This window comes from Gallus gallus, chromosome 2 (assembly GCF_016699485.2).
Source record: "Gallus gallus isolate bGalGal1 chromosome 2, bGalGal1.mat.broiler.GRCg7b, whole genome shotgun sequence".
In the NCBI taxonomy this organism is placed as follows: Eukaryota; Metazoa; Chordata; class Aves; order Galliformes; family Phasianidae; genus Gallus; species Gallus gallus.
Genome location: NC_052533.1, coordinates 91,012,996 through 91,036,600, shown reverse-complemented (window position 1 = coordinate 91,036,600; position 23,605 = coordinate 91,012,996). Strand labels below are relative to the sequence as shown.

The window sequence follows — 23,605 nt, the reverse complement described above, 5'->3', positions numbered from 1 at the left end:
AATTGTCAAATGGCCTATTTTGTCACTCCGTGTGATTAATGGACTATTTGGAGTCCCCAAAAAGTCCTAGTACAAATAAAAAAGAATCATAAATATTGAATAAGCTCACAGCGTGGTTAACCTTGACTATATTTTGGAACACTCTTGGAGAAAACTTTGCTATACAGAAAACAAATTGCTAAGGGGATTAAAAACAACAACAACGACAACAACAACAAAAACACAGCAAATTGGAGATTTTTGGAGAATGTCACCCACCCAACCTTGTCATCCTGATTAGCCTGCCATGATAAATTAGCTTTAGTTAGCTTTGCAAACAGGTCAGAAACTGCTGGCACACCACTGCATTTTGCTGGTGGGGCCACACCTGGCCCGCAAAAGGGGCACAGGATGGCACAGAAAATACTCCAGCTTGTGCTGCTTTGTTTGTCACGCAAGGCTGGGACTGCTAACAAGTTATTGTCCTTTTGCACTGTAATTTATGGAGACGGGACCCAAGGAGCACTAGGAACGTGCGAGTCATGGTGCCATAAGGCTGCTTCTGAAAGGTTGGTCAGAAGATGTCCAGCGATCTGTGTGTATGCAAATGATAAGACCTGAGCTGCAGCTGCACACACACGCATTTATACATATTCAGGACACGCAGTTTCCATCTTTTCCTCCTGCTTCTCTGTCTCTGTTTGCAACTCGGGTGCCCTCCTCCCCCAGACACCTGCCCCACCCCACCCCCCCCCCATTGCTTGATGCAGCTGTTTCATCCTGACAGGTCTGACCTGTCATTTTTGCTAACCTCTGATAGCATCTAGGTCATAGTGATCCCAAACCAGTTTGCTTTTGTTCTCAGTGAACAAGAAATACAATGCTATTAGTTTAGGCTTGGGTCCCACAAAGCACTTAAGATCCACGTGCTCGCCTCAAAGAATGCAAGCAATGCCCCGCTCTCCTCCTGCATGCATGGCACCTCAGTGTGCTCTGGCTGAACCTGGCTCTTTCTCAGCACACACAAACCCACTTCACATTTCTTTAGCTGGCCCTTTTTGCCAGTGTGTCATGTGCCATCTGGACTGCCACACACACGTAGTGTATGTACTTCAGAGATTATCCCTGCTCAGGAGTGTGGTAGATTTTCAAATCATGCAACTATTTCCATCAGGGATGTGAGGGAGCTGCGAAACAATAAGCGAACATTGTGTTTTGCTGATTCTTTGCAAGTAGCACAGAGATGAGAATAAGAGGTGTTTTTCATCTCATGACACTGATACTTCTCCATCCATTTTTATCTCCATAGTTCTCCAAGATCACAGGTAGCCTCCCACTCAGGAACAGCAGTAAGTAAAAATAATGATCATAGTCGTGCAGTGCTATGGCCTATGGTTAAAAAAGCCACATGTGTAAGTCATTTGTCTGGATGAGACTGTGATGAGATGGGAGATTTGGGTGAAAGCTGCTCCTGTCAGGGGTGCAGGGAAGGCAGCCAATTGTTAGGTGTGTGTTCTGCAGGAAAGGGCACACACCTGGAGGACCACACTGTCTGAAGAAGCTTGCTGCTGCTGGAACAAGGGCAGATGCCTAGGGAGCTGAGGAGCCTCCTTGATACTCTTCTGGGGAAGCAGAGATTGGGAGGCACAAGCTGGTGGTTGTTCATTAACTATCCCAGGCTACTTGTAAGGGGCCCTTAAACACATGAACTCATGGAAAGCTTTTCCTCAAAACTTCTAAGGTCCATCCAGAATCTTTGCTTTCTATAACAAAGTACTCCTATCACCTTTTGCAAAGACGGCAAATGGGTAAGACCCATCTCAGCCATTCTTCTAACTCTCCTAAACATAAAATAGGTACTATGATAAAATGAAATCCTGGTTACTGAACATTAAGTAAGGCATTTTCTTTGGTCGGTTTTCTCCTGAAACAGAGCTCAAATCTAGGAAACATGGGGGAAGATTCAGTCACAGAAGGGTACAGATTTCATTACCATTGTTTGCCAGCAAAAGAACAACACTGCAGATGAAAAAGCATATACTAAATGAAAGTAATTGCATTATAAAGAACACCAGGCATCCCATAAAAACCTGTTGCTTAAACGTGCCTGTAGCAACTTTATCAACAAATGATCTTCAAGCAAAGGAGCCAAAGCAATTAGTGGGGAGTTGGCAGATCCCTGCACTCCTTTGACATGCTCTGTAGTAAAAGAGACCACCAACTAAAAAAAAAAAAAAAAAAGTCCTACATACATCAAAACGCTAGATTAGTGATTCACACGTTTAACCAGTGTCTTCTTCATATTAAGTTCCACATCTCATAAAGCACATTACACAATGTTCATTTTTGTACCTGCTCTCTTTAGCTATATGTGCTTTAGAGTAAACCACTCGCAGAAGTGCTTGCATCAGCTACAGCTGAATTAGGAAATTGGTATCAGCTGAAAATGGGCAGGTTTATTCTCCAAGTGAAGGCTGATTTATTTATTTATTTTTAACTATTGGTTACTAACAGCTAACTCAAAATCTAACTATGATAACAAAAGGATAGGTAGACTTATACTGCCTGTATTTTTATTTTATCTTTGATTTAATGAAATTTTAAATGTAACCTTTGCTTGCATATGGGGATTGCTAGGTCACGGCCTGAACTAGTGATTGAGTACAAGGTGAGAAGCCATGGCTAACCTATGGTGCACAGCTACAAGCAATCCACCTTGATGACTGGAAGAGGTGGACTCCTCACTGTCATTTAATGATTAGCAGCCAAGGGAGTAGGAGCTCTGTCTGGGGACTGTCCCTTCTAGAGACTTCACTGGCTCTAGAAATGGTAAGCTACTTGTCCTTGTGTTATTTTCTTCAACTCTGTCTTGACAGATGCTGTTAAAGTGTGTTCTTATCTGTAGTAGAAGGCAATATCGTTGCTTTTCTTTGTTTCTCAACTGGTTAATTGATTTTTGGAGGTCCTAAATGAATAGGTATGTAGGTTTTCTTCTCTGAGAAGGATTTGGTGTGTTAAATGCTGTTGGGAATGTTTGTGAATCAGGTAGTCTCCTAGCTTTGGATAGCTGGAAACACTGTAGAAGGTGCAACAGTAGATTTGCTTCTACTTACCTAATTTCTTAGGTGCCTATTAGTATGGATGCTGTGCTGTTGGGCTTTGTGTTTTTACAGAACAGAGCTGTGTTGTTCATGGGATGTGGAGTATAACATTAATTGTGCTTATGCAATCAGAGGGGAGAAAAGGATTGTGCTCTTTCTTGGTCTTTTTGTATGGGAAGATAAAGTCTGATCTTTTGATCTAGAGCTAGCAATAAAATTTTGAGTTTTCTGGCTTTCATCATATGAGTAATGTGAAGAATGCTCTTAACTAAGCTAACAAGTCACATGCAGCAGGTGAATGGTATTTTGTGTAGCTCATTTTGGACAACTTTATGATATAAAACAGTTATAGGAAGGCTTCTTGATCTGTGGGTTAAGGTTGATCACAGAGACAAGGCTGGAGTATTTGTGGCAGGGGAAGATGCAATGAAAAGCATCTGTAAATGGCTGTACGTGTGCCTTTAACGTGTTTTTTGCTTACCTATGTGTTTGCTATCCCTAGTGCTTCTTGTTAGAATAATCTTAACTTCATGCGGAGACTTTCTTCATGTGAGCTTCATTGCTACATCTTCCCTTAGTTGTAATAGCATGATGAAATTTCATAAGACTTGTAATGTCTATGTTTGGGCTTGGAAAATTACTGTACTGTTCCTGTGTCTATGCAACTACACAAAACCTGCTTATTTCCTCTTTGTCAATGAATGGCACCGACTTGCTTGAAGAAGTCAGTAGTTGAATTTTGTTTGGAATTATATGTGAAGGAGGGCCCTCCTTCTTGTCATTTTATTTATTACTAACAGCCATTATAATTTCTTCCCAGCGGCAATGACACTGATATCGCTACATCTAAATCAGAAATGACACTCTAGTGGTTATATTATGTTGACTGGGCATCACCTAATTTTTAAGTGACGTTCTAGCCCCATCATTGTGATTATATCCCTTTCTAATAAGTAATATAAGAAAAGATCTACATAATGGGAAAACATACATATTAATGTATTCCATGACAAACATGTTAACTTTACATATTAATCTTGGTAAATAGAAGTCATGTTTACATTTTTTCTCTTCAGTACACTGTTCTGACAGCTTGCTTTCCCTCTGGTTTTATTCTTTCCAATCGTGGTGTACGTTCTGCTGCCTCTGGTCACCTTGTCTGTAGCAGAAGGAGAAGGCAGGTCACATCCATCAGGTAAAAAAGAGAAAAAAGCAAGGTTATTGGGTAACATAATACTGTTGCTCCCTCATTGCGTTCAGGTCTGCATGAAGGGACTTGGATATGTGCAATAAACATGTGCGTGGTAATGAGATTGTTGGTGGAAAGTCATCTTGAAAAGACAAGGAGCAATTAAGCTTGCTTACTTATACAAGTTAGAATGACAAGATGCCATTGCCGGCCCCACTCATCCATATAATAGGGTTCTCCCTCACTGCTTAGCTGTACTGGGAGAAGTGTTTCCTGTCAAACCTCTGCCATGGCTCCACCATGAAACTATCTGCCTCCTTCCCTTTTACTCACAATTCATTCTTGCACTCACATCACTGTCCTGACTTCAATGGCATGCCTGCTAGCAACCACCTGCATTAGCACACTTTTCAAAATTTCTGTGCAAAGTCTTCATTTAACTATTTCTTTGTGTTGCTGTATGCTCTTATTCACTTCTAATTGGATGTTTAAATATGTCAGTAGAGATGTGCAGATTCATCACACTACATCAGTAATATTTGTGAGCAGTCAACAAATAACCCACCTTCCTTTAGCAATCCTGAAGGTTTAAATAGGATATTTTTGATGCCATCGACAAGAAAAGCATGGAACAATAGGAATATGTGATAGTTAGTGTTAGATAACAATAGCTATCCTTATGCGTCTTGAATAGTGAAGCCATCAATTAGAGAAATAGACCTCTGAGTACGTATCATTGACAAGATGAATACTAGCCTATTATACTTGTGGATGGTGATCTTGGTGGTCTGTAATTCAGAAAGCTGGAGAATTGTACATAAAGTCTAACTGATCCTATCATGTTGAAATTCACAAATCTTTTGTATTCTCCATCTTTCTTCCTTTTTTTTTTTTAAGCTATGAGACTCTTCCAGAGAATGAAAGTAGTTGGATATCGTATTAATTAATTAAACGTTACCTTCTCATTTAATACTGAGATGCTCTTCTCTGCATCCAGCATACTTAGTAGATGCTTCCAGGGCTTAACAGAGCATGAGGAGCAGTTCTGTCTGGTTGTTGTCTGGTCTCTTAATTAATTCTTACATGCAGATATAGGGATCCATGCAGCGACTCTCCACGCTAAGGAGCATGCCTGGCATCTGCTCCTTATCTGGTACAGCCTCTATTTGCAATTCTCCCTTGTTCTCTTTGGGATGTCTCACAGTATCTGTGCCCTCTAGTTTGTGGGTTTGGGGTGGTTGTGTTTTGTGTGGGTTTTTTTTTTTCTTTAACTGTATTAGCCATTAGTGCTGTGTTTATAGAAGAGAAGCAACAGAAAGAAAAGTTAGAGCCAGAGTTGCACTATTATAAACAAGGAATTCTCTGTGCTGGCAGTTTCCAGTTAATTAGTTTTGGTTCTTTTACTTATGTTTTTGAAAGTGAGTGAATATTCCGTGGTCAGGGCCAAAATTTATTCTTGGATCTGTGTGGAGGTAAAAAATGTATTCCAGAAGAATTACATAGAGTGGCTCTGTAGGAGAATGAAGGGGGGAAAAAAAAATGAGGGAAGAATGTCATTAATGTGGTTCTAGACTAAAGAGACAATGCAAGAAATGAGAATAAGCATTTCTGAATGTTATCTGCATTGTTGTTGTTTTTCAGTTGAGTTTTTAAGTATGGATGCTGTTGTGTGAAATCAGTGTTATGATCTTTCCACAGGAATCTAAATGTTTTGGTTGATTCCATGTATGTTTGCTTGCTTGCAGAAGGTCATTACATTAAAAAAATGGATCCTACCAGGGATGTCAGTGATTGTTGCAGTGAAGACAAATTTCCAGAGCCTTAGGGGAAAAATGGTCACTGCCTTTCCCAGAAACATTTGAACAGGCTAATGAAGTTTGGTGGATCTCTGTGGTATTGCAAATGTATGGCATGATGAGGGGGGTGCTGAGGGTGGAAATGTTTCTTTTAGGAAAGTAGCAGGTAAAAGATGTTTCTGTAGCTTCCCTCTTCTAAATCTAATCTAAACCACCAACAGGCCGATAAGCTTCTTGAGTGCACTTTGCCCTGGAAATAGTGTTTTATGATCACAAAAACATAAATAATGCAATAAAAGAAAATGTTTGAGGTCTCCTTAATGAGCTATTGTTAAGGCACCCTTTGTTCTAATCTCCTTTCATAGTCTGATGCAGAGAGCATCATCCAGTGGTCAAGAGTGTATTCTGAGTGCTGTTGGGAAAGTACAAATGAGGAAACAGCCTTAATTACACTGCTTGCTGCATCTAGAGGTCTGTGTGGTTTGACCAGCTGTGTTAGGACACCCTGTAATTTGGAGGAATTCTCTGCACGCTGGCACCGTAAATGTACTGCTATCCAAAGGATGGTTAATAATCTGAAGTTGGCTGTTAACATCACTGGAGCTGGTGTCTATAATTTGAATGAGTGACCCAAATGACTCTGCAATGAAAGACTGAAATGTCACTCTCTGCCTTTATGTGGTACGCCTTGAGCAAAGTCTGCTCTAGACTCTGCACATCTACTGAAGTCCAGCTGAGGAAAGGGCAATGTGTGAGAGTGGATTCATGGCTTCACCACATTCCCCTGTTTGAGCAGAGAAGTGCTGGGTGTGAGAAGGACATGAGATGTCCACTACAGCCACTGTTGCCCATTCCTGTGCGTGCAGAGGTGAGATTACCTAGAGGGAGCCAGGCTACCTAGCTGCCAGCCACCAGAAAATCAGACCCAATACCTGCAGCTGAAGGCGAAGCAAATGGTTTCCATTACACAGGTATTTACATCCATGTAACAATGGCTATGTATGACAACAGGCAAGCTGGCCCAGTTCTGACTGGTTGCATCTCACTGCAACGAATAAGTGCCGGACAAGATGAAGCTCTGGGGAGATCTTATTGCTCCCTACAATGACCTGAAAGAGGTTGTAGTGAGGTGGAGGTCAGCCTCTTCTCCCAGGTAACAGGGATAGAATGAGAGGAAATGGCCTTAAGTTGTGCCAGGGGAGGTTCAGGCTGGATATTAGGGAGAATTCCCGCTTGTAAAGAGCGGTGAGGCACTGGAACAGGCTGCTGAGGGAGGTGGGGAATCACTGCCCTGGAGGCGTTGAAGAAACATGTAGATGTGGTACAGAGGGACATGGTTTAGTGGGCAATACTGCTGATAGGTGGACAGTTGGACTAGATGATCGTAGAAGTCTTTTGCAGTCTAAATCATTCTGTGACTGGTGTTCCCTCCAGAGGTGCAGAGAGCTCTGTTCCTGCTGCCAGGAGTCAGAAACTTTCATTTCCACTGTATCTCACTCGTATAGCTCAGATGCAGGAAAGGAGTAAAACGCCATCAGTAAATTTCAGAAAGTTCAGTATTTGCATTTCATTTGGAAACCTGTGACATTTTGGCATATTTTCCCTTGAAGGCCAGGGCAATGCTGATTGAAGATCAGTGTCAGCACTGAAGTATACAATGTACCAAGATCTCCTGTGCTTCAGTGCAAAACCATCCTGTCAGACATGGCACCGGGGCAACTATCTGGTAGTGGATGAAATGGTGCTTTTCCCCCCCCCATTATTTTATACGAAGCTGAACAAAAAGACTAGTTCACTCATAGTGCTCTGGGATTGCATCTTCTTGCACTCAGTGAGACAGGCTCTTGGGGCCACTGTAATTTCGTGGTTTCCTTAAAATCCCCCCAGACCTGATGTACAAGAGCTGGAGTCCCTCTACCTTTCCTGTTTGCTGTGAGAGATGTGCAAGTGCTAGAGAAGCCCCACTCTGTGTTCCCTCCAATGCAGTATGGCTAGCTGTCTAACAGAGAAACTTTCCTGCTATTTGGATAAACGTGGGTGCTACTGGTACCCTGGCAAAATCTGCTGAGAAGACCCAGTGAAATCCAATCCTGAGTGAAAACATTTCCTGTTCTCCAGCCTTTGTGAAGGTACTACCAACATGTTGTTACAGCTGCCGCTTGTATATGGCAGACGTAGTGAAGTTCTGAATACGTTTCTGGAAGACAAAGGAATTGCCTTTGCTTTTCTGCCTTGTGTTTGTAATTAGTTGAAAATGTGACATGATGCCAAGAAGGCAGAAGGGGAAAAAAATATATAGAAATCAAGGACACTGACACTTGTTCTCGCTGCGGTATCTTGGTGAAGTAATGCTGTTAGATTGGGCTGGCCTCTGATCTGTGCAGGAAGAAGTTGCCACTTGTTCAACTCAAGTGAGGTGAAGTACAACCCTTATCTTTCATTCAGTCACCTGAACACAATACCACCATGAATGTTCTTTTTTTTGCCCCGTTTAGGCACAACCTTCTTTTCTAGAGCATGTTTTTTTCTGTAGCTCTCAATTCACCTGTAAGAGTCTGGCTTATGTCATGTGAACCCCTGCTTAAGTGTTCTGTGCTACTGCAAGATCCTCTGTGTGGAAGAGGAATAATGTCTGGTTCCTTCTTCTTTCTTCCAAAACATCTATTCTGTGGCTGCTGAGCACCTCGCTTTTCACAAATACGGGAAGAAATGCAGAAGTAGCCTGACTGAATAAAATTGTACCGTTAACAGAACCAAAGATGCTGCAAATGAAATCATCTAGGTGGAAACGGTCCTCAGTTCCCCTGCCCACAAAACAAAAAGCTTCTAAACTGTAGAATAATGTAACGCCTGTTTCTGTGGTAAAATAGAAAACACATATTTGCCGTAAATTCACTGAAATCTTGTTGCAGAGCCTATAGTCAAAACTCCATATGCTCTTTTAGGTTTAGGAAAGTTGTAGGACTAAGGGTAACCAAACTCTCATCTGTAAAGGGAAAGAAAAGCCTGAAATCCTTCCAGCAGCCTGTCCCTCTACAATTATTTACCTTTTTTTTTTTTTTTTAAGTTAGAGAGGGAAACTGAGAGATGGAGGGGGATGGTAAGGAAAGCAAATCTATTAAGTAACTCAGAACTGAGAATGGGGTTGTGTGTGTGTGTGGTTTTTTTTTGTTTTGTTTTTAATGCAGTGAATGTAAATCTGAATGATATCTGTAAAAGAAAGGCACCTGTGAATCAGAGGCTGCCTTTGCAGTGGTCTCTCTGAGCAGGACTTGCATTGCCCTTATCTCCCATCTGGCAGCCCAGCTGCTGCCACTGCCACCACCAGTCTGGCGTTATGGATGTTTGTGAGCTCCTATGGCTCTGGGGTTACCTGCGGGCCTGGGCTGCACTTGTGATAGTAGAGTGAGGTTCCCAGCTTGCTACTAAGACAAATGACCCAATAAATTACCAAGAACACATGAAAACACACACTTCCCTCTGGCTCCTCTTGCCACACCCTGCACAAGAAGGGGAGGTGTGCCATGTTACTTGTACTCCTTTCAAAACAAGACCTGCACACAGCCTGAGGACAGCACTTGTTAGGGCTTCAGTGAGGGATTGCACATAGGTGTCAGGGTGCAAATCAGCCACATATTTGCTGCATTATTCTTGTTTAAGGTTATGAAAGTTCTTTCAAAACTCTGGATGCAAATACAACTTCTAGATAGCCTGCTAGAAATGGCCATGCCTATAGTGTCATGCCAACACAAATGAAGTGGTTTTTGGTGGTTGTTTGTTTGTTTTTATTGTAGCAATCAGATATGTCAGACAACCCATTTCTGTGGAATTTGGGTTCCTAGGTGGCTGAGTGCACTTGGCTGCATTGCTTTCCCTTCTCCCTCTGTGTGCCAGCCCCTCAGGGGTATCATTTTGAAGGCAGCACAGAGGAAGCATGTGCACAGCCCTGGAGCATGTAACGAGGCTGTGTGCTGGTGTACTTCCTCTGCCGATGTGCTCTGTAGCAGCAGACAGACTCAGTGCGGCCCTCACCGGTCCTTTTGACCTCCCCCTTGTTATGGAAGATAAATGGTTCTCCCACGAAAGGCCCGCAGGGTGTGTGTTTGCACTGTGGGCGGTCTGGTCCTGCTTGCAAATGGAGACATTTCTTCGTGTTTTCAGTGTCCTCAGCTCTAGCTCTGAGGAAAAAAGGGTTGTTCAATGTGACTGGGATAGCTCTGCTTGGGATCACGGGGTCTAATATGCTATGTGTTCTGTGACAGGAAGCTTGCACATAACTTTTTGCTTCAAAGTGACATAAGAAAGCATTCTAACAACTCGTGCTTCCAAGCTCTCATTTGTGACTGCTGCGCTGCTGAGGGTTTAGTGAGGTCTCCTAATGAAGATTCCCCTGTGCAGAAGCACACAAGCTTCTCGTGCACAGCCTATCTGTAATCCTTTCTCAAGACCGAAATGCTATCAATATAGTCACTAAATACTGTGGGCTGCCCAGTCCGTGGGGTCTGCCAGGCTCTGTGCTGAGTGCCTGGGGATCTGAGAACTACCTCTGTCCTGCAGCATGGGCTGTACTTGACGTGGCCTCAAGGGAGGTGCAGCACAGGCCTGCAGCCTGCGTTGTGCCTGCACCCCAAAATGGCCCCCATAACCAGCACCGAATGGCAGCCATGTCAAAAACCACCCTGCCCTGCGATCTAGGTGAAGAATGTGACTTTGAGGGGGGAATATACATGGGAAAGTATAACTGAGATTGAGGTACTCTGTACCTATGCAGCGTATGCTGAATTTTGTTCTGAGTTGCTGAGAATCAGCAGGCCGTACCTGACAGCTTGTTGTTTATTTTTCTCTTTGGGCCTGGTCTGCATGTACTTCTGGGCCAGTAAAACACTGTGAGTGCAGCAAGCGTTTACTTTCTCTAATGTTACAGTTTCATCTGGTCTAATAAAGCCCAGCTTTTATTTATGTGCATCTCTGTGCTTGAAAAAGGCAGGAGTAACAGCCCAGCTGGGGAGGGGAAAAAAAATATAAATAGAATTTCCTAGTGCCTACCCGAGGAGTTAAAGCACTGGGGTATGTATGAAGGGGTTAAAATACTACACAGGTACAGATCCTGTGGCAATTACAAATGTTATTGGAATAAAAACCAGAAACAGGAAGCCAAAAAACAGGTCCCTAAGGCAGGCATCTGTCTTAAATGATATCATTTGTCAAGTTTCCAGCATCTTGTGGTTGTGAACACAAAAAGAAGTTCTGTGTTATACTAAGGACATTACATACTCATTAGCTGGAATGTTCCTGAAGTACATAATACAGGATTTTCATTTAATAAGAAGCAGCTACTTGCCACTGCGTTGTACATAAAATAAATTCTGGGCATGCTAATTGCCATTCAAGGATGTTCTACCTAATTTTTGACAGGTTTGTTTTTTTTTTTTTCCTCTCTCCAGACTACACAGTAAAAATTGTAAGTAGAATGTGCTGCTATGGTTCAAAAATCTTTTTAAGAATATTTTCTGGCTCCTGAAATCCTGATTCCTGCACTGATGAATATTAAAGACTTTTAATAAACGTACTAGAGAAAAAAAATAAAAGTAGGAATGCAGGCACAGCTCTTTATTTGGAGGTAGTAGCAAAATACATACGGTTATGTACATATGTATACATAAAGATATGTGCATATATACATATACAAAAATGTATCTCAACACAGTAACTCTTCAAGCCATCTCCCCCATCTCCAAGAGCAAACCTAACTGTAATTAATTGGTATAGTTCTTCTATCTGAACACTATTAGTGCATTAGAGTTAACTAATATATAAGCTTCCCCCTCACTGCCCTGCCAATGACCTTAAGCTTCACATGGTAGGAAGGCCACTTGCTGTAGAATAGAAAAGTAATTTATCCACCATGATTGTTCAGCCCTGGCCCCTCTGTAAAACAGCGACTGACAATTGTGCTGTATTATGGATGGTGCGTTTGTGGCATGTACAATAGTGTGCAGAGCATCAAACTCACTCCCCTGAACACTGCAGGCAGGCTTTGAAAAGTGAGCCTAGAAAGACGAGGCCACTTGCTGAGCAATGGGCCTCCATTTTCAAATGCCTTCCCTCCCCCCCACCCCCCCCACCCCCCCCAAAAATATCCTTCCCCTACCCCCCTCACCCCCCCCCCCCCCCCTTTTTTTTTTGCCCCAAAGATAGAATAATATTGTTTTCTTGGCTTAAGTAAGAGCACCAAATGGTTTTATGTTCAGGAAAGTGCGCCATCTAAAAAAAAGAAGAAAAAAGGTTACTTTGCTTTTATTTTACCTGGGGTTTCCCTGCTTCTCTCCACACTTCAGGATTTAGCATATTCCCTCAAAACATAATAAATTTTGATTCTGTAGCTTAAGGGATCCATCAGTTAAAATGTTAGTCTTTCATCTTTATTACCCTCCCATTAAAATGAAAGAAACCGGGACACACTTCAGTTTAGAAGAAGCAATTTAGTTGGTAATGTCCTTACTACTCAAGTCTTTACAAAGAGAGAAAGTGCATTATTGCTTATATTTCACACATCTATCTGCATAAGAAGCAACTAAAGCTTTCAGACACATACGATGTTAAATTTAATAATATTCTTTGATTAGATTATTTTATTACAACATTTTTCCATTACCAGTCATTTCCCGTACGCATTTACATTCATAAAACCTGCAGGTTTTTCTTTGTTTGTGTGTGTATATGTATTTCTAAAGCAAGGAAAGACTCTCTCCTTTGCTACAGCTGTTAGGTTGGAAAGGAACAGATTAATAACTAGCCACCACGTAGGACTAGGTTTCCCTGAACGCCGCACCAGTAACCCTTTGCTATAATGAGGACACAAAGAGGCTCACATCAGGCTGCTCCTCTTCTTCATAACTCAAAAGCGTCACAGTGGCAATAGCCTCTAGTGCTATTTGTCTTTAGTGCAGTTGTGACACTTCGGCATGATCCATAATTTGGCAGCTATTTACCGTGACATTTCCCTTCAGTGCAGCCATAACATTCAGTGAAGCCATTATTTGGTTCCATTTACCATATAAATTGTATTGTTGTGCATGCATGCTAGCAGCTACATTAGGTACCTGAAAATGAGTAAATCTTGTAAAATAGATACTAACAGCTATTCAGCAGTGGAATTTCTTTACTCCTCAGACGGAAGTGGGAATACATGTAGTATGTGCAAACACTACAGCAAACTTTTCATTGAGAGGCTGTTAATTATTTCTGTTTATCTGACATAGGAGAAAATGATGTCTGCTTATGAAATAGCCGCGTTTTTTTATACATTTGTAAATCTGCATATGCACAAATATATAACAAACTATTGCTGGGTAGAAATCTAACTTAATTCAGAAAGGTATTAGGAGATTCCAGCGTAGCAATTAAGTAGGAAGCATATCTGCAAAATGTGCTGAGGGTTGCAGGCCAGGAGAGAGTGAGTACGTGTGTGTCCGTGTGCGCGTGCGTATGCACACATGTGACAGGCTCAGGAAAAAAGCCAGCTCTTCATCTATTTCTTTGTTGTTTTTCCATGGAAGCATATGTATGTAGGAGAGGGAAATTCTGTTCTTAGCCTCAGCAAACAATGCCAGATTCCTCTGTAGCAAATTCATTTAGAAAGGTAAAATTAGGATGTAGTGCTAGCAACCACATCTCAATGAGCTGCTATTATTAATAGTATTATTATTTAAATCCCTGCTCTCTACATATAGTATACTTAGTACTTCCCAGGCAAATGTATTATTATTTTTAATCATTTAAGTACCCACTGTGCACACAGCTTTTAATACACCTTTTTTTGCAAGCATATTAAGTGTATTGTTATTAATCCCTTGCTGTGACTCTACAGTATTTCTTTTCCTTGTATGTTCAATGTCCTATCATCATTTAAACCTCTCAGTGTGTGCATGCCATACACATTTTCCTATCCATCTAATATTTAAACATTATTTAAATCCATCATAGCTTACTTAGTCAGTCAGCCCTGCTCCCGTGACTGTAAGTTTGTAGAATATACTTTCAAATAAGAAGGAAAAGTTGGCTTTCCAAAACCCCTACATACCTAAAATTATTATGCATCTCACTAGAAAAGCCTTATCTGCGTGTTTCAGAAACAATTTCACCCTCTTCCCACTGATAATGCTCTCTCCCAGCAATCCTTAAGTTTTTCCTTTAAACAAAAAACTGATTCTTCGTTCTGGATTCATTCAAGGAAGAGCCATCTCATGTTAAACTTGTGTTGCTTTTTAGCTCTACTTAGGCTTTTGATGAAAAGGGCAAGCCCCTGCAGTGGCCATAGACCAACCCAAACAACCAGGAAGGCTACAAAATCAGTACCCCAGACGTACCAGTTCTGCATGTAACAAATTAAAACTTTTTCATTACCCTGTAATCAGTATTGAAGTGCTGAATAATAAGCCCGAAGCCAAAATTAAAAGCAACAAAATGTCGTGTTTGAATACATGCATATATGTGGATCTTCCAAAGGTTCCCTTATTCTGCTTAGTGAAGAAGCCCAGGGCAGCTGCATTGCTCAGTTATATATGAAGTAACATATTAAACATAAAGTAGAATGCTGTATGTCCAAATGTAACTGTTATAAGAACAGCTACAGCCCTGCAAACAGCTAAAGCTATTGGAGTAACAATGATCAGTGCCTCTGTGAATCAGGATACTTGGGTAGATGTTGGCGTTTGACAGGAAGGGAGCTTACTTTGTTACCCATGTAACTCCTCAGTGCATAACACAGATCTAAATAATTGTAGTTTTGCTTTGCTCTACTGCGGGTTTTTGTTTTTTCTTTAATCTGTATTTATTGACAAAGAGTACTGTATCTTTGAACAAGAGAAGTAACTAGGAGCCTGGGAATAAAACAGAACTCAAGCTCAAAGTATGCCTTTTACATATTTGAGTGTTCACATCTTTCTAGTGCTCAGTTGGAAGGCCAAAAATATCCTTTCGTCATGCAAAATACCTAAACGCCACTACGTTTGTTATACTATAGAGGAAAGAGGAAGAGTATTTCTAACAGGAGATCTTGGTCACAACAAAAATCATCGTGCCTTGGGTTAAAAACAAACAAACAAAAAGAACAAAGACTCAAACCATTTTACCTTTCCCAAAAATCCTCCAAGAGGGCCTATTCAGACATGGCCTGAAAAAGGAACACTGCTTTGTCGAACACTGTTCTTCAGGATGCTAATGGCACATGCACAGAAATGCAGAGATAAGAACGCAGTAAATCACATTTTAAAATAATTTTCTCTACTGCCTGTGTAAAATGCAAGTTTTTCCAACATTACTTGAATAATTTGTCCTGTAAAGTCAGTCCTGAATTAGGTTTACTCTGGCTTTTTTTTTCCTAAACATTATCAGTCTATCATTAAGCTTAATATTATGTGTATGATCTTACGAGATTTCCATCTCTTCAGCTGTATATAAATGTATATATTATTTCAAAAGATGTTGCAAAAATGACAGTTAAGATCTTAAACATTTGCCGTGTGTGGGGGGAAAAAAAATCTAGAGCAGGCATAGTTTAAAGTATTTTATTGTTCTGGAAAATATTACACTTCTAGATGGAATTCCCCCTCTATGTACCATTAATGATTTCCATTAAGGAATGAAGAATTCTCAAAACTTTACCAAACCTTTTATCTGCACCCACCAGATCATCTGTTCCTGAGCAATGCTATTTGTAGCAGGTAACGTGACTGCAGATTTAAAACGGTCTCGTCTGTACGAGGGCTTCTGCAGAAGCAATATTCAGTAACAGGAGAACTAGCAGCCCGATTATGGGAAGTCACAGCAAGAATCATCGGTCAAAGAACTCTGCAATACAGAAATCATCTGCAAAGGAGCTACTCACCAGGAACCGTATCGATATAAAGAAACGCACAAACACTTAAAAAGGTTTTTTGATTTTATTAGATCTTAAAAAAATATACGAGATCCGATCATATGTGAACATGGCTCAAAATCTCCCTCCAATAATCCTGTAATACTGATTAAAGGAGACATAGGGCAGTAAGAACTAACAGCAGCAGACAAAAAGGCAAGAAAATAATGTCAGTTTGTTTGTAAAGATTAAGGGGAAAAACAAAACAAAACAAAACAACATTTGTTTATGGTTATGGTGACAACTAAAAAAGTCAAGTTAGTTTTCTTATTATTACTGTCATGTTAGAATCTAAAATTTCCCTGAGTAAACAAGCAAGGAACATTACTACGATCCATGATGCAAAATTATAATTATTGCATTTAGTGGCAAAAAAAAAAAAAAAAATCTAGAATAGAGTTGTTGTTGTTGTTTTTTTTTCCTAGAAAGTTCAGGAGATTAGTAAAGCAACCCCAAGATGCAACTCTTTTTACTTAGTCTTGTTCTGTCAATTTTATTTTTAAATCAGGGAGTCAAAATTGCTGAAAGAAAAAAAAAAAATTGAGTTGAACTACATATAAAGTCTTATCAACCTAGTCTACAGACTAAGTCTGCCTCTGCATCAAGACTTATTCTGTCAAGAACAATGTTCCTGTCTCGTGCTAGCCTAAGCGACAGAATGAAACACAGGGCCATTAAGTCCATGCTTCAGCCATGGATTAAAGCACTTCCAAGAAAAGAAGGAAAAAAAAAAATCCACAGTTTTTTTAATTAACACCTTAATGCTGTTTTTTAATTTAATATCCATTACTAAGTTAAAAAGCAAAAGAATTTGTTTCTAGTAATTCTGAAGCATAAAGTGCCCATTTTCTCTCTTCTGATTTATATCATTGTTCTGTTTTTACAGCTTACTGTTGACAGAGTGAGGTAATTCAACTACAATTTTTCCAATGTTTTTTCCCATGTACATGTAATCTACAGCACGAAATACAGACTCCAAGCCAATGAACTTGCCCTCTGGAGACAGGTCTCCAAGGTCCACCTCACAAACCAGTTCTCCTTTTTCATACATCTTAAGCAAGTGCTGCAGAGCCATTTTGTACTCGGAAAAGTAATGGTTCAAGAAGAAACCCTGGACGCTGGCAGACTTCTTCAACAGTTTTGCTGGCAAGAACTCTGCTTTAATAGGCTGGGTGCCAGTAGGGTTTTGGTAGCCAGCGATAAACCCAATAACTATCAGGCGCCCCTTGGTAGCCAAGGAGTTAACGGCCAAGTCAAACATCTTCCCACCAACAGACTCGTACACTACATCCACACCTTCTGGGTAGTCCTTCCTAAGAACAGATTCAACGTTCTCGGTTTTATAGTTGATGACATGGTCGCAGCCAATGGATTTCAGAAAGCCACTCTTTTCATCACTGGAGCAGGTTCCAATGACATGGCACTTGGCCTTCTTTGCGAGCTGCACGGCAAACTGGCCCGTCCCTCCAGCCGCTGCTGTCACCAGGACCTTCTTGCCTTCAGACAGCCCTCCCAAATTCTTCAGGCTGATGTATGCGGTAGCGCCACTTACCATCAAAGTCAGAAACTCGGGTTTCACAGAGGGCAGAGGAACTGCTTCTTTGGCAGGCACAACTGTGTATTCGGCAAAGGAACCCGCCTTAACGTAGGCCACGGCTTGGCCCACTGAGTAATGGGCACTGGCACTGAGTCCTAACGCTACCACGTCACCGATACCTTCAAAACCTACATCAAACGGGGGCTTAACTGACGTGTCATATCGACCAGCTGAGTAGTTTATGTCAGATGCATTAATGCCGACAAATCTAGAAGAGAACAGAAACGTATTAACATCATTTATTCCTTATCAAGGCGTATGAGAAACCTTCAATTTTTATTTGTGGAATGCGTTCGGGACCTTTTTCTGACTACTGGCATATCTGAATAATGAACACACTACAGAGACCACTTCTGTTGGACTTCTGTGCTTTGCAGTCTGCTGCTCTAGGATTAAAGAAAAAACCTGCGAAAAGAAAAACCAAAAACCTTACATTTGTCTCAATTTCGTTTGGCCGAAACAAAAACGCCTCTGTGCAAAACGAAGGGGTAAAAACTAATTGGTCACTTCATACGGGATGTGAAAACGCTGAAGAATAAACCGTGCAAAGCAGTAAATACGTTGATTCTGGCAACAAATTTACATTTTTTAATATAATAATACCGTTAATGACTAACGATCGTATTAACTATCGATGTCATTTGCAAGGTCACGTCACTGTAGGCAAGTACTTTTTAATTGATGGAGTCGCTACAGCAAATTTGCCTTTGGATGCAGCTGATGTCAACGACGTATTTCTCCTGATATAAATGACTTGCCACACACCGCAACCACCTTGCGCAGAAGGACTGCGACTGCGAGGCTGGCGAGTGCCGCTGACCCCTAACAGGTGAAAATGGTGCCGACCTTTGTATTTTACAAAGGACGGACATCCTCACAACTCCGTTAAGAGCTCGGAGATGCCGCCTGAAAGATAGGATGTAGCTTAACCGCAGAGAGCGTTTCGGCAACGGCGCCTTTTACAAAAAGCACAGCGTCTTCGTACGGGCAGAGGGAGAGGGAGTAGGGAGGATTCAGTTGGGCAGAAAATGTCAAAAAGCAACACGCGCAACGCGAAGGGCCCGGGCTGCTGCTACACGTGGACAACCTGAGAGATGCGCTCGGTACCGCGCGCAGGCTGCAGCAGTACGCCAAGCCCCGCGCTTCCCGCTGCCGTAGTTCTCCACGGGCTCCAATTAAACGCGCGTGCTGCAGGCGGCGGAGAGCGCGCCGCGTGCTCCGCTTCCCCTCGCTCCCCACAGCACGGGGACCTCCGCCTCCCGGCACCCCGCACGCAGCGGCACGGCGGGAGCTCCGCGAGGCCGGGCGCTGCCAGCGCCTCCCGCTCCGCGCTCAGCCCGCGCCGCTCCGGGGCAGGTAAGCCGCCGGCGGAGGCCGAAACCTCCCCGCGCGGCCCCGGAGCGGGAAGAGAGGCCGCCCGCCCGACGGGCTCCCCGCAGAGCCGTCCCCGCGCTGCCCTCGGCGCGGCCCGCCCCCCGCTTTGCTCAACTCCCCTTTGTCGGCTGCAGCCCGGAGCAGCGCGGTGCCGCTCGCTCCGGCGCCCCGCTTCCCGCGCGCGGCGGCTGGATTAAAGAGCGTCGCCTCATTTGCTTCGTCACCGCGGCCGGCACGGGGGAGGCGGCGGGATGCGCCCACAGTTTCTTATTTTGCATTTAAAAGTAAGAACGAGCGGCACGTACAAGTTGAAGATCGGTTTGCTAACTTCCAAGAAGCGGAGCACAGAAGTTATCATTACCGCGAGCAGTGCTGGGCTGGAAGACTCCCCTCAAATCGTCCACATTGTCCCGTTTTAATTTCGCACTTAAAAGTAGTTTTTTTTTTTTTTTTTTAATTTAGGGATTTCTAAATTACTTCAGCATTGGAAGATGTAAACCTGAGGAGGCAGAAAAAAAAAAAAAAAAGAAAAAAATAAAGCTGGAGATGGGCTTTTCCCAACATGATTCTGCACATTGAGTTACGCGTCTCATTTCTGCTCGGCAGTGCTGAACCCCCTCTCGTTCGTTATAAACGCAGGGCACTGTGAGGGGGAACGCTGCTTCTATGCCACAACAAAGCACAGGACACCAAAAGCAGCCCCACGGCACGCACTGCAGACGAAACAAAGCCATCCAGGGCAGTGCCACGCAAGGAAAATGTTATTTAGACCAACCACTCGGCAGCGGCAGTCCCCCCCTTTCCCCACTGTGATCCATTGGTCCCCAGGTTCAAAAACTTTCTCAGCCCCTCTTGCTCCTTTCTTTTTTCCACTAACTTTTCTCGCGTCCGCCATCCCAGCAGTGAGACGCTACAGCTATTTGGGAACCGAAACATGTCACTTCCTCAAGCTAATCTCAAAAAGACCCCATAAGTGTAGGCAGCACCACGTCCTCATACCCTCTGGGCCCCTGTCCGGCAGCGAAGGGAACCTTGCCCCCTCACTGCACCCTGGAGAACATGAATGGACGTACAGAACGGAGGTGGCTTCCATAGGGAATTTTTATTCTCCTTTTCCACTCCTCTCCTGAACAGAACTGAAAGAAACGCACTGCTTTAAATCAGTTCACATTAAAGAGAAATGCTTCCAAATTAGAAAGGATGGATTCTTTCTTTTTTTGGGAAAAAAAAGAAAAAAGGGGAAGAAAAAGAAAATAAAAAGACTGCTGGCTTAGTTCTTTCTCCAGAGGAGAAGGAAGGGGGAAGAAGTTCCACTTAAGAGCACCTCATTTTCAAGTGTCTATCCACAGAGGGACTCAGCACATTTTAGTTTCTCATTCCCCTAAATCCCAAGCCACGTTTTACTGTGGTGAACGAGGATTGTTTTGCATAAAAAGCTCAAAGCAATTAATACTATTCATGGGCATGACTGGGACTGAAATGAACAAATCCACAAATGCGCTCTTGGAACTCAAGTCCTTTATTGTTTTGTTTTTAGTTTTATGTTCCTACCTATTAGGAAATGTACCGTTGGCTTTGGGGCTTACATAAAGCCAGGGATTCGTCCTGCTGGGATGGGAAAAAAGCCTCCACAAGTGACAAGGGGAACGAGAACTCTCTTCCTGCTGCAGCTCGCCTTTACAGCACGCTTCCTCAGTAAAGCGATCCTCAGTCTTCTGTGAGTCCCCAGAAGACGATGATGAATACAGAGGGAATGCCACAGAATCCCAAAGAATACAATACGTACGGACTCTCGGTGTTGAGTTCCTCGCTCACCTCTCCCTCCCCTCCATCCCTACCCGTGTGTGTGTGTGTGTGTGTGTGTGTGTGTGTGTGTGTGTGTGCATAATAAGCTGATGTGTCAGAACCCAGATCTCTGGAGCAGCTCCTGCTTCGCCCCGTGTCTCAGCCCTGTTACCACGAGATGCGCACCCGGGGAGCCCCCCCCCAGCAGCGGGAGGAGGGGAGAGGAGAGAGGAAGAGTTACTCTGAAGTGTGCAAAAGAGTTATAAATGTGAAACACACGCGGGACAGGGAGGGCTGGGGAAGCAGGGACGTGGCCCAGCCCCGCAACACCCAGCTGCTGCCTGCCCTGATCCCACAGCAGGAGCCCAGCGCCGGCCGCCGCTGCCTGGCAGTGGTGGATGCAGCAAACCTCAGGCGTGGAGGTATGGAGGAAAGCTGGGTCCCCAGGGAGACGCCAGCGCCTGATTAAAGTGCCGCAGAAGCCCCCTCGGCAGCTCGTGAAGGAATGCCCGTACCCCTCCCATACTGCTCTATCAGTGCGTTTACGCGGACACGCGCACCACACACGCACCCTCGCAGAGCTATTGCTGCCGTTCCCAAATCGATGAGACGCGCCCCAACACGTCTCAGATCCGAGCCGCGCTGCACTCCGCCCGCCCGGCAGCACCTGGGCGCGCTGCTCCCCGCAAGGCACTCGGCCGCCCAGCGGTTCCCCGCACGGGAACGTCACTCCGCAGCCGCAGCCCGCGCCGGGCCTCCGCTGCCGAGCAGCGCTCGGGAGGGCGGGCAGAGCGCGGGGCTGGCGGCGCGCCCGTCCCAACAGCCCCCGCCGCCGTCCCGGGAGCTGCCGGCAGCGGCACCCCGCGGCCCCCGCCCCGCCAGAGGAGGAGGGAGGGGGGAAGCGTCACCCACGCACACGTGGATGGGCCGCGGCCGCGGCCGCTCGGGAGGACGGCGGCGATAAAATTAAACGAGCCGTCGCCAGATGGCGGCGGGCGCGGCTCGGCCCGGCCGCGTGTGAGGGCGCAGGCCGCGAGAGGCCGGGCGGGCGGGCGGACGCTCACCTGTTCCTGACGAGGAGCTCCCCGTCGCCGGGCAGCGGCACGGGCGCGTCCCGCCGCAGGGTGACCGCCTGGCGGAAGTTGGGGCTGAGCGCCGTCACCACCAGCTTCTTCATGGCGGTGGGGATGGACGAGCCCTGGAAGTCCAGGAAGTGCCGCGAGTACGACATGTCCAGGATGGGCCGCCTGCCGCCCGCCGCCGAGCAGGCGGGGCCCGGGGCCGCCCGCCGCCAGCAGCAGCGCGGCGCCCGCCTCCAGCTCATGCCCGCCCGCGGCGCCGCGGCGGGGCCGCCCCTCCCTCCCGCAGCCGGAGCTCGGGTGGCTGCCGGCGTGCCGCGCTCTGCCTCAGCTCGGGGCTGCCAGCGGGGTCCCGCGGCCCGGCCCGGCCCGCCCTGCGCTTTACGGAGACGTTATCGTTCTACTGAAAAAATAAAGCGAAAACAAGAAGCGGGAAGGAGGCGAGCTGAACGACCAGCGCGATACGGCCGGAAGAGCGGGGCGAAGTTACCGCTCCGCTCCGTGTTGTTATTAGCCGCCGCCGAGCAGCCGCTGCCCGGGGCGGAGCTCCGCCCCTTCCGTGCGAAACGTTCACTTCCGCGCAAGGTGCTACGAATCAACCCCGAGCCGGCAGCCCGCGCGCCGGGTGCGGGGCTCAAAGGGGCCCCGCTCGTGTGGCGGCCGCGGAGCCCCGCGGGGACGCGCTGTCGTCCGGCTGCGCGGCACTCCTCCGCTCCGCTCGGTTGCCGGGAAAGCCCTTATTTTCCTCGCCTTCTAAAAGTCACCGTGGGGCACGTCTGGGAGAGGGGAGCCGCGCAGGGAGCGGAGGGGGTCGGGAAGTGTTTCTGTTGGGCCGCCCGTCCCAACTTGGTGCGAGCGTGGGGAGGGAGCGGTGGGAAAGGCAGCGTGACAGGCGTTGTAGCCCGGTGCCGGAATCACCTCAGCGAGCTCCGCGCCGCTCGTTCTGCGAACTGAAAGCAAAAGAATAAAACTCCCTTTTGCCCTAAGGAGAGGCAAGCCGCGGTTCGGAGCTCTTTCCCTCAGGAGCCAGCCGGGTGTCTGCCGTCCCGACGGGAAGGGAACCCCTATTGTGGGACCTCCCCGGGCACACCGCTCCCGGCACGGCGCTCTGCCGGCATCTCGGAGCGATCCGCCCCCCACCGCCCGGCTGCCGTCCCCTCTCTGCTCGGCCGGAGCGAACCCCGGCCAAGTTGCGGCGGGTCCCGGCGGCGTGCGCCGCACGTGAGCTGCCTTTGTGCGGCGCCGCGCTGAGGTTTCGCTTCTGTCATATTGTTTAGCTCTGGGAAAGGAGGAGGGGGAAAAAAAAAAAAAGGAAAAAAAAAAGAAAAAGAAAACAAAGCAATTAAAAAGATTGACAGGTATGGGTTTGTGTGAGACCTATTTGTAATTGTCAGGGTGACGTGGGCAGCGGAGGAGGAGTAAGGCTGCGGCAGGAACAGCGGCTCGATGTGTCTGTCTATCAGTTGAGGCTGTCTGCGGGCGCCGGGACCCGAGCGTGTGCTGTATCTCAGTGCAAGGCGCAGGGAGCGGAGCGGGGCGCGTTCTCTCCCAGGAGTTTCGGGGGGGAGGGGGGGAGGAACAGTGCACGTTAATCGCTCCCATCCAGTGAACAGCTTTGCTCCCCCCGCCCCCCCGCATACACTCTCCGGGGCTTTTCTTGGTTTTGGCTTTTTTTGTTGTTGTTGTTGTTTTTTCTTTTTTTTTTTCCTTTTTTTTTTTTTTTTTTTCCGTTGCAGATCAAGATCAGCCAAACAAACAAACAAAAAAAATCCGAGATAAAAAAAAA

At 45.3% G+C, this 23,605-nt stretch overlaps 1 protein-coding gene and 1 long non-coding RNA gene across 3 annotated transcripts; one reads left to right on the top strand and one right to left on the bottom strand.

The window, feature by feature from the left end:
• The first annotated feature begins 2,755 nt into the window (after window positions 1-2,755).
• LOC124417731 lies at window positions 2,756-16,190 on the top strand. The gene is made up of 2 exons (XR_006937524.1): window positions 2,756-2,808; window positions 15,757-16,190. It is a non-coding gene; the product is annotated as an uncharacterized LOC124417731 (long non-coding RNA).
• On the bottom strand, window positions 15,991-22,366 carry ZADH2 (zinc binding alcohol dehydrogenase domain containing 2). 2 transcript variants are annotated; one of them, XM_015282422.4, is made up of 3 exons: window positions 21,805-22,002; window positions 19,261-19,454; window positions 15,991-17,789 (listed from the first exon to the last, which is right to left on the bottom strand). In XM_015282422.4, the coding sequence occupies exons 2-3, from the start codon at window positions 19,311-19,313 to the stop codon at window positions 16,865-16,867; spliced, it is 978 nt and encodes a 325-aa protein (XP_015137908.2). In that variant the 5' UTR covers window positions 19,314-19,454; window positions 21,805-22,002; the 3' UTR covers window positions 15,991-16,864. The 2 variants fall into 2 exon arrangements, with proteins under 2 accessions (XP_015137908.2, XP_015137907.2); XM_015282421.4 differs by lacking the exon at window positions 19,261-19,454 and having other exon boundaries at window positions 21,805-22,366.
• Window positions 22,367-23,605: the final 1,239 nt, after the last annotated feature.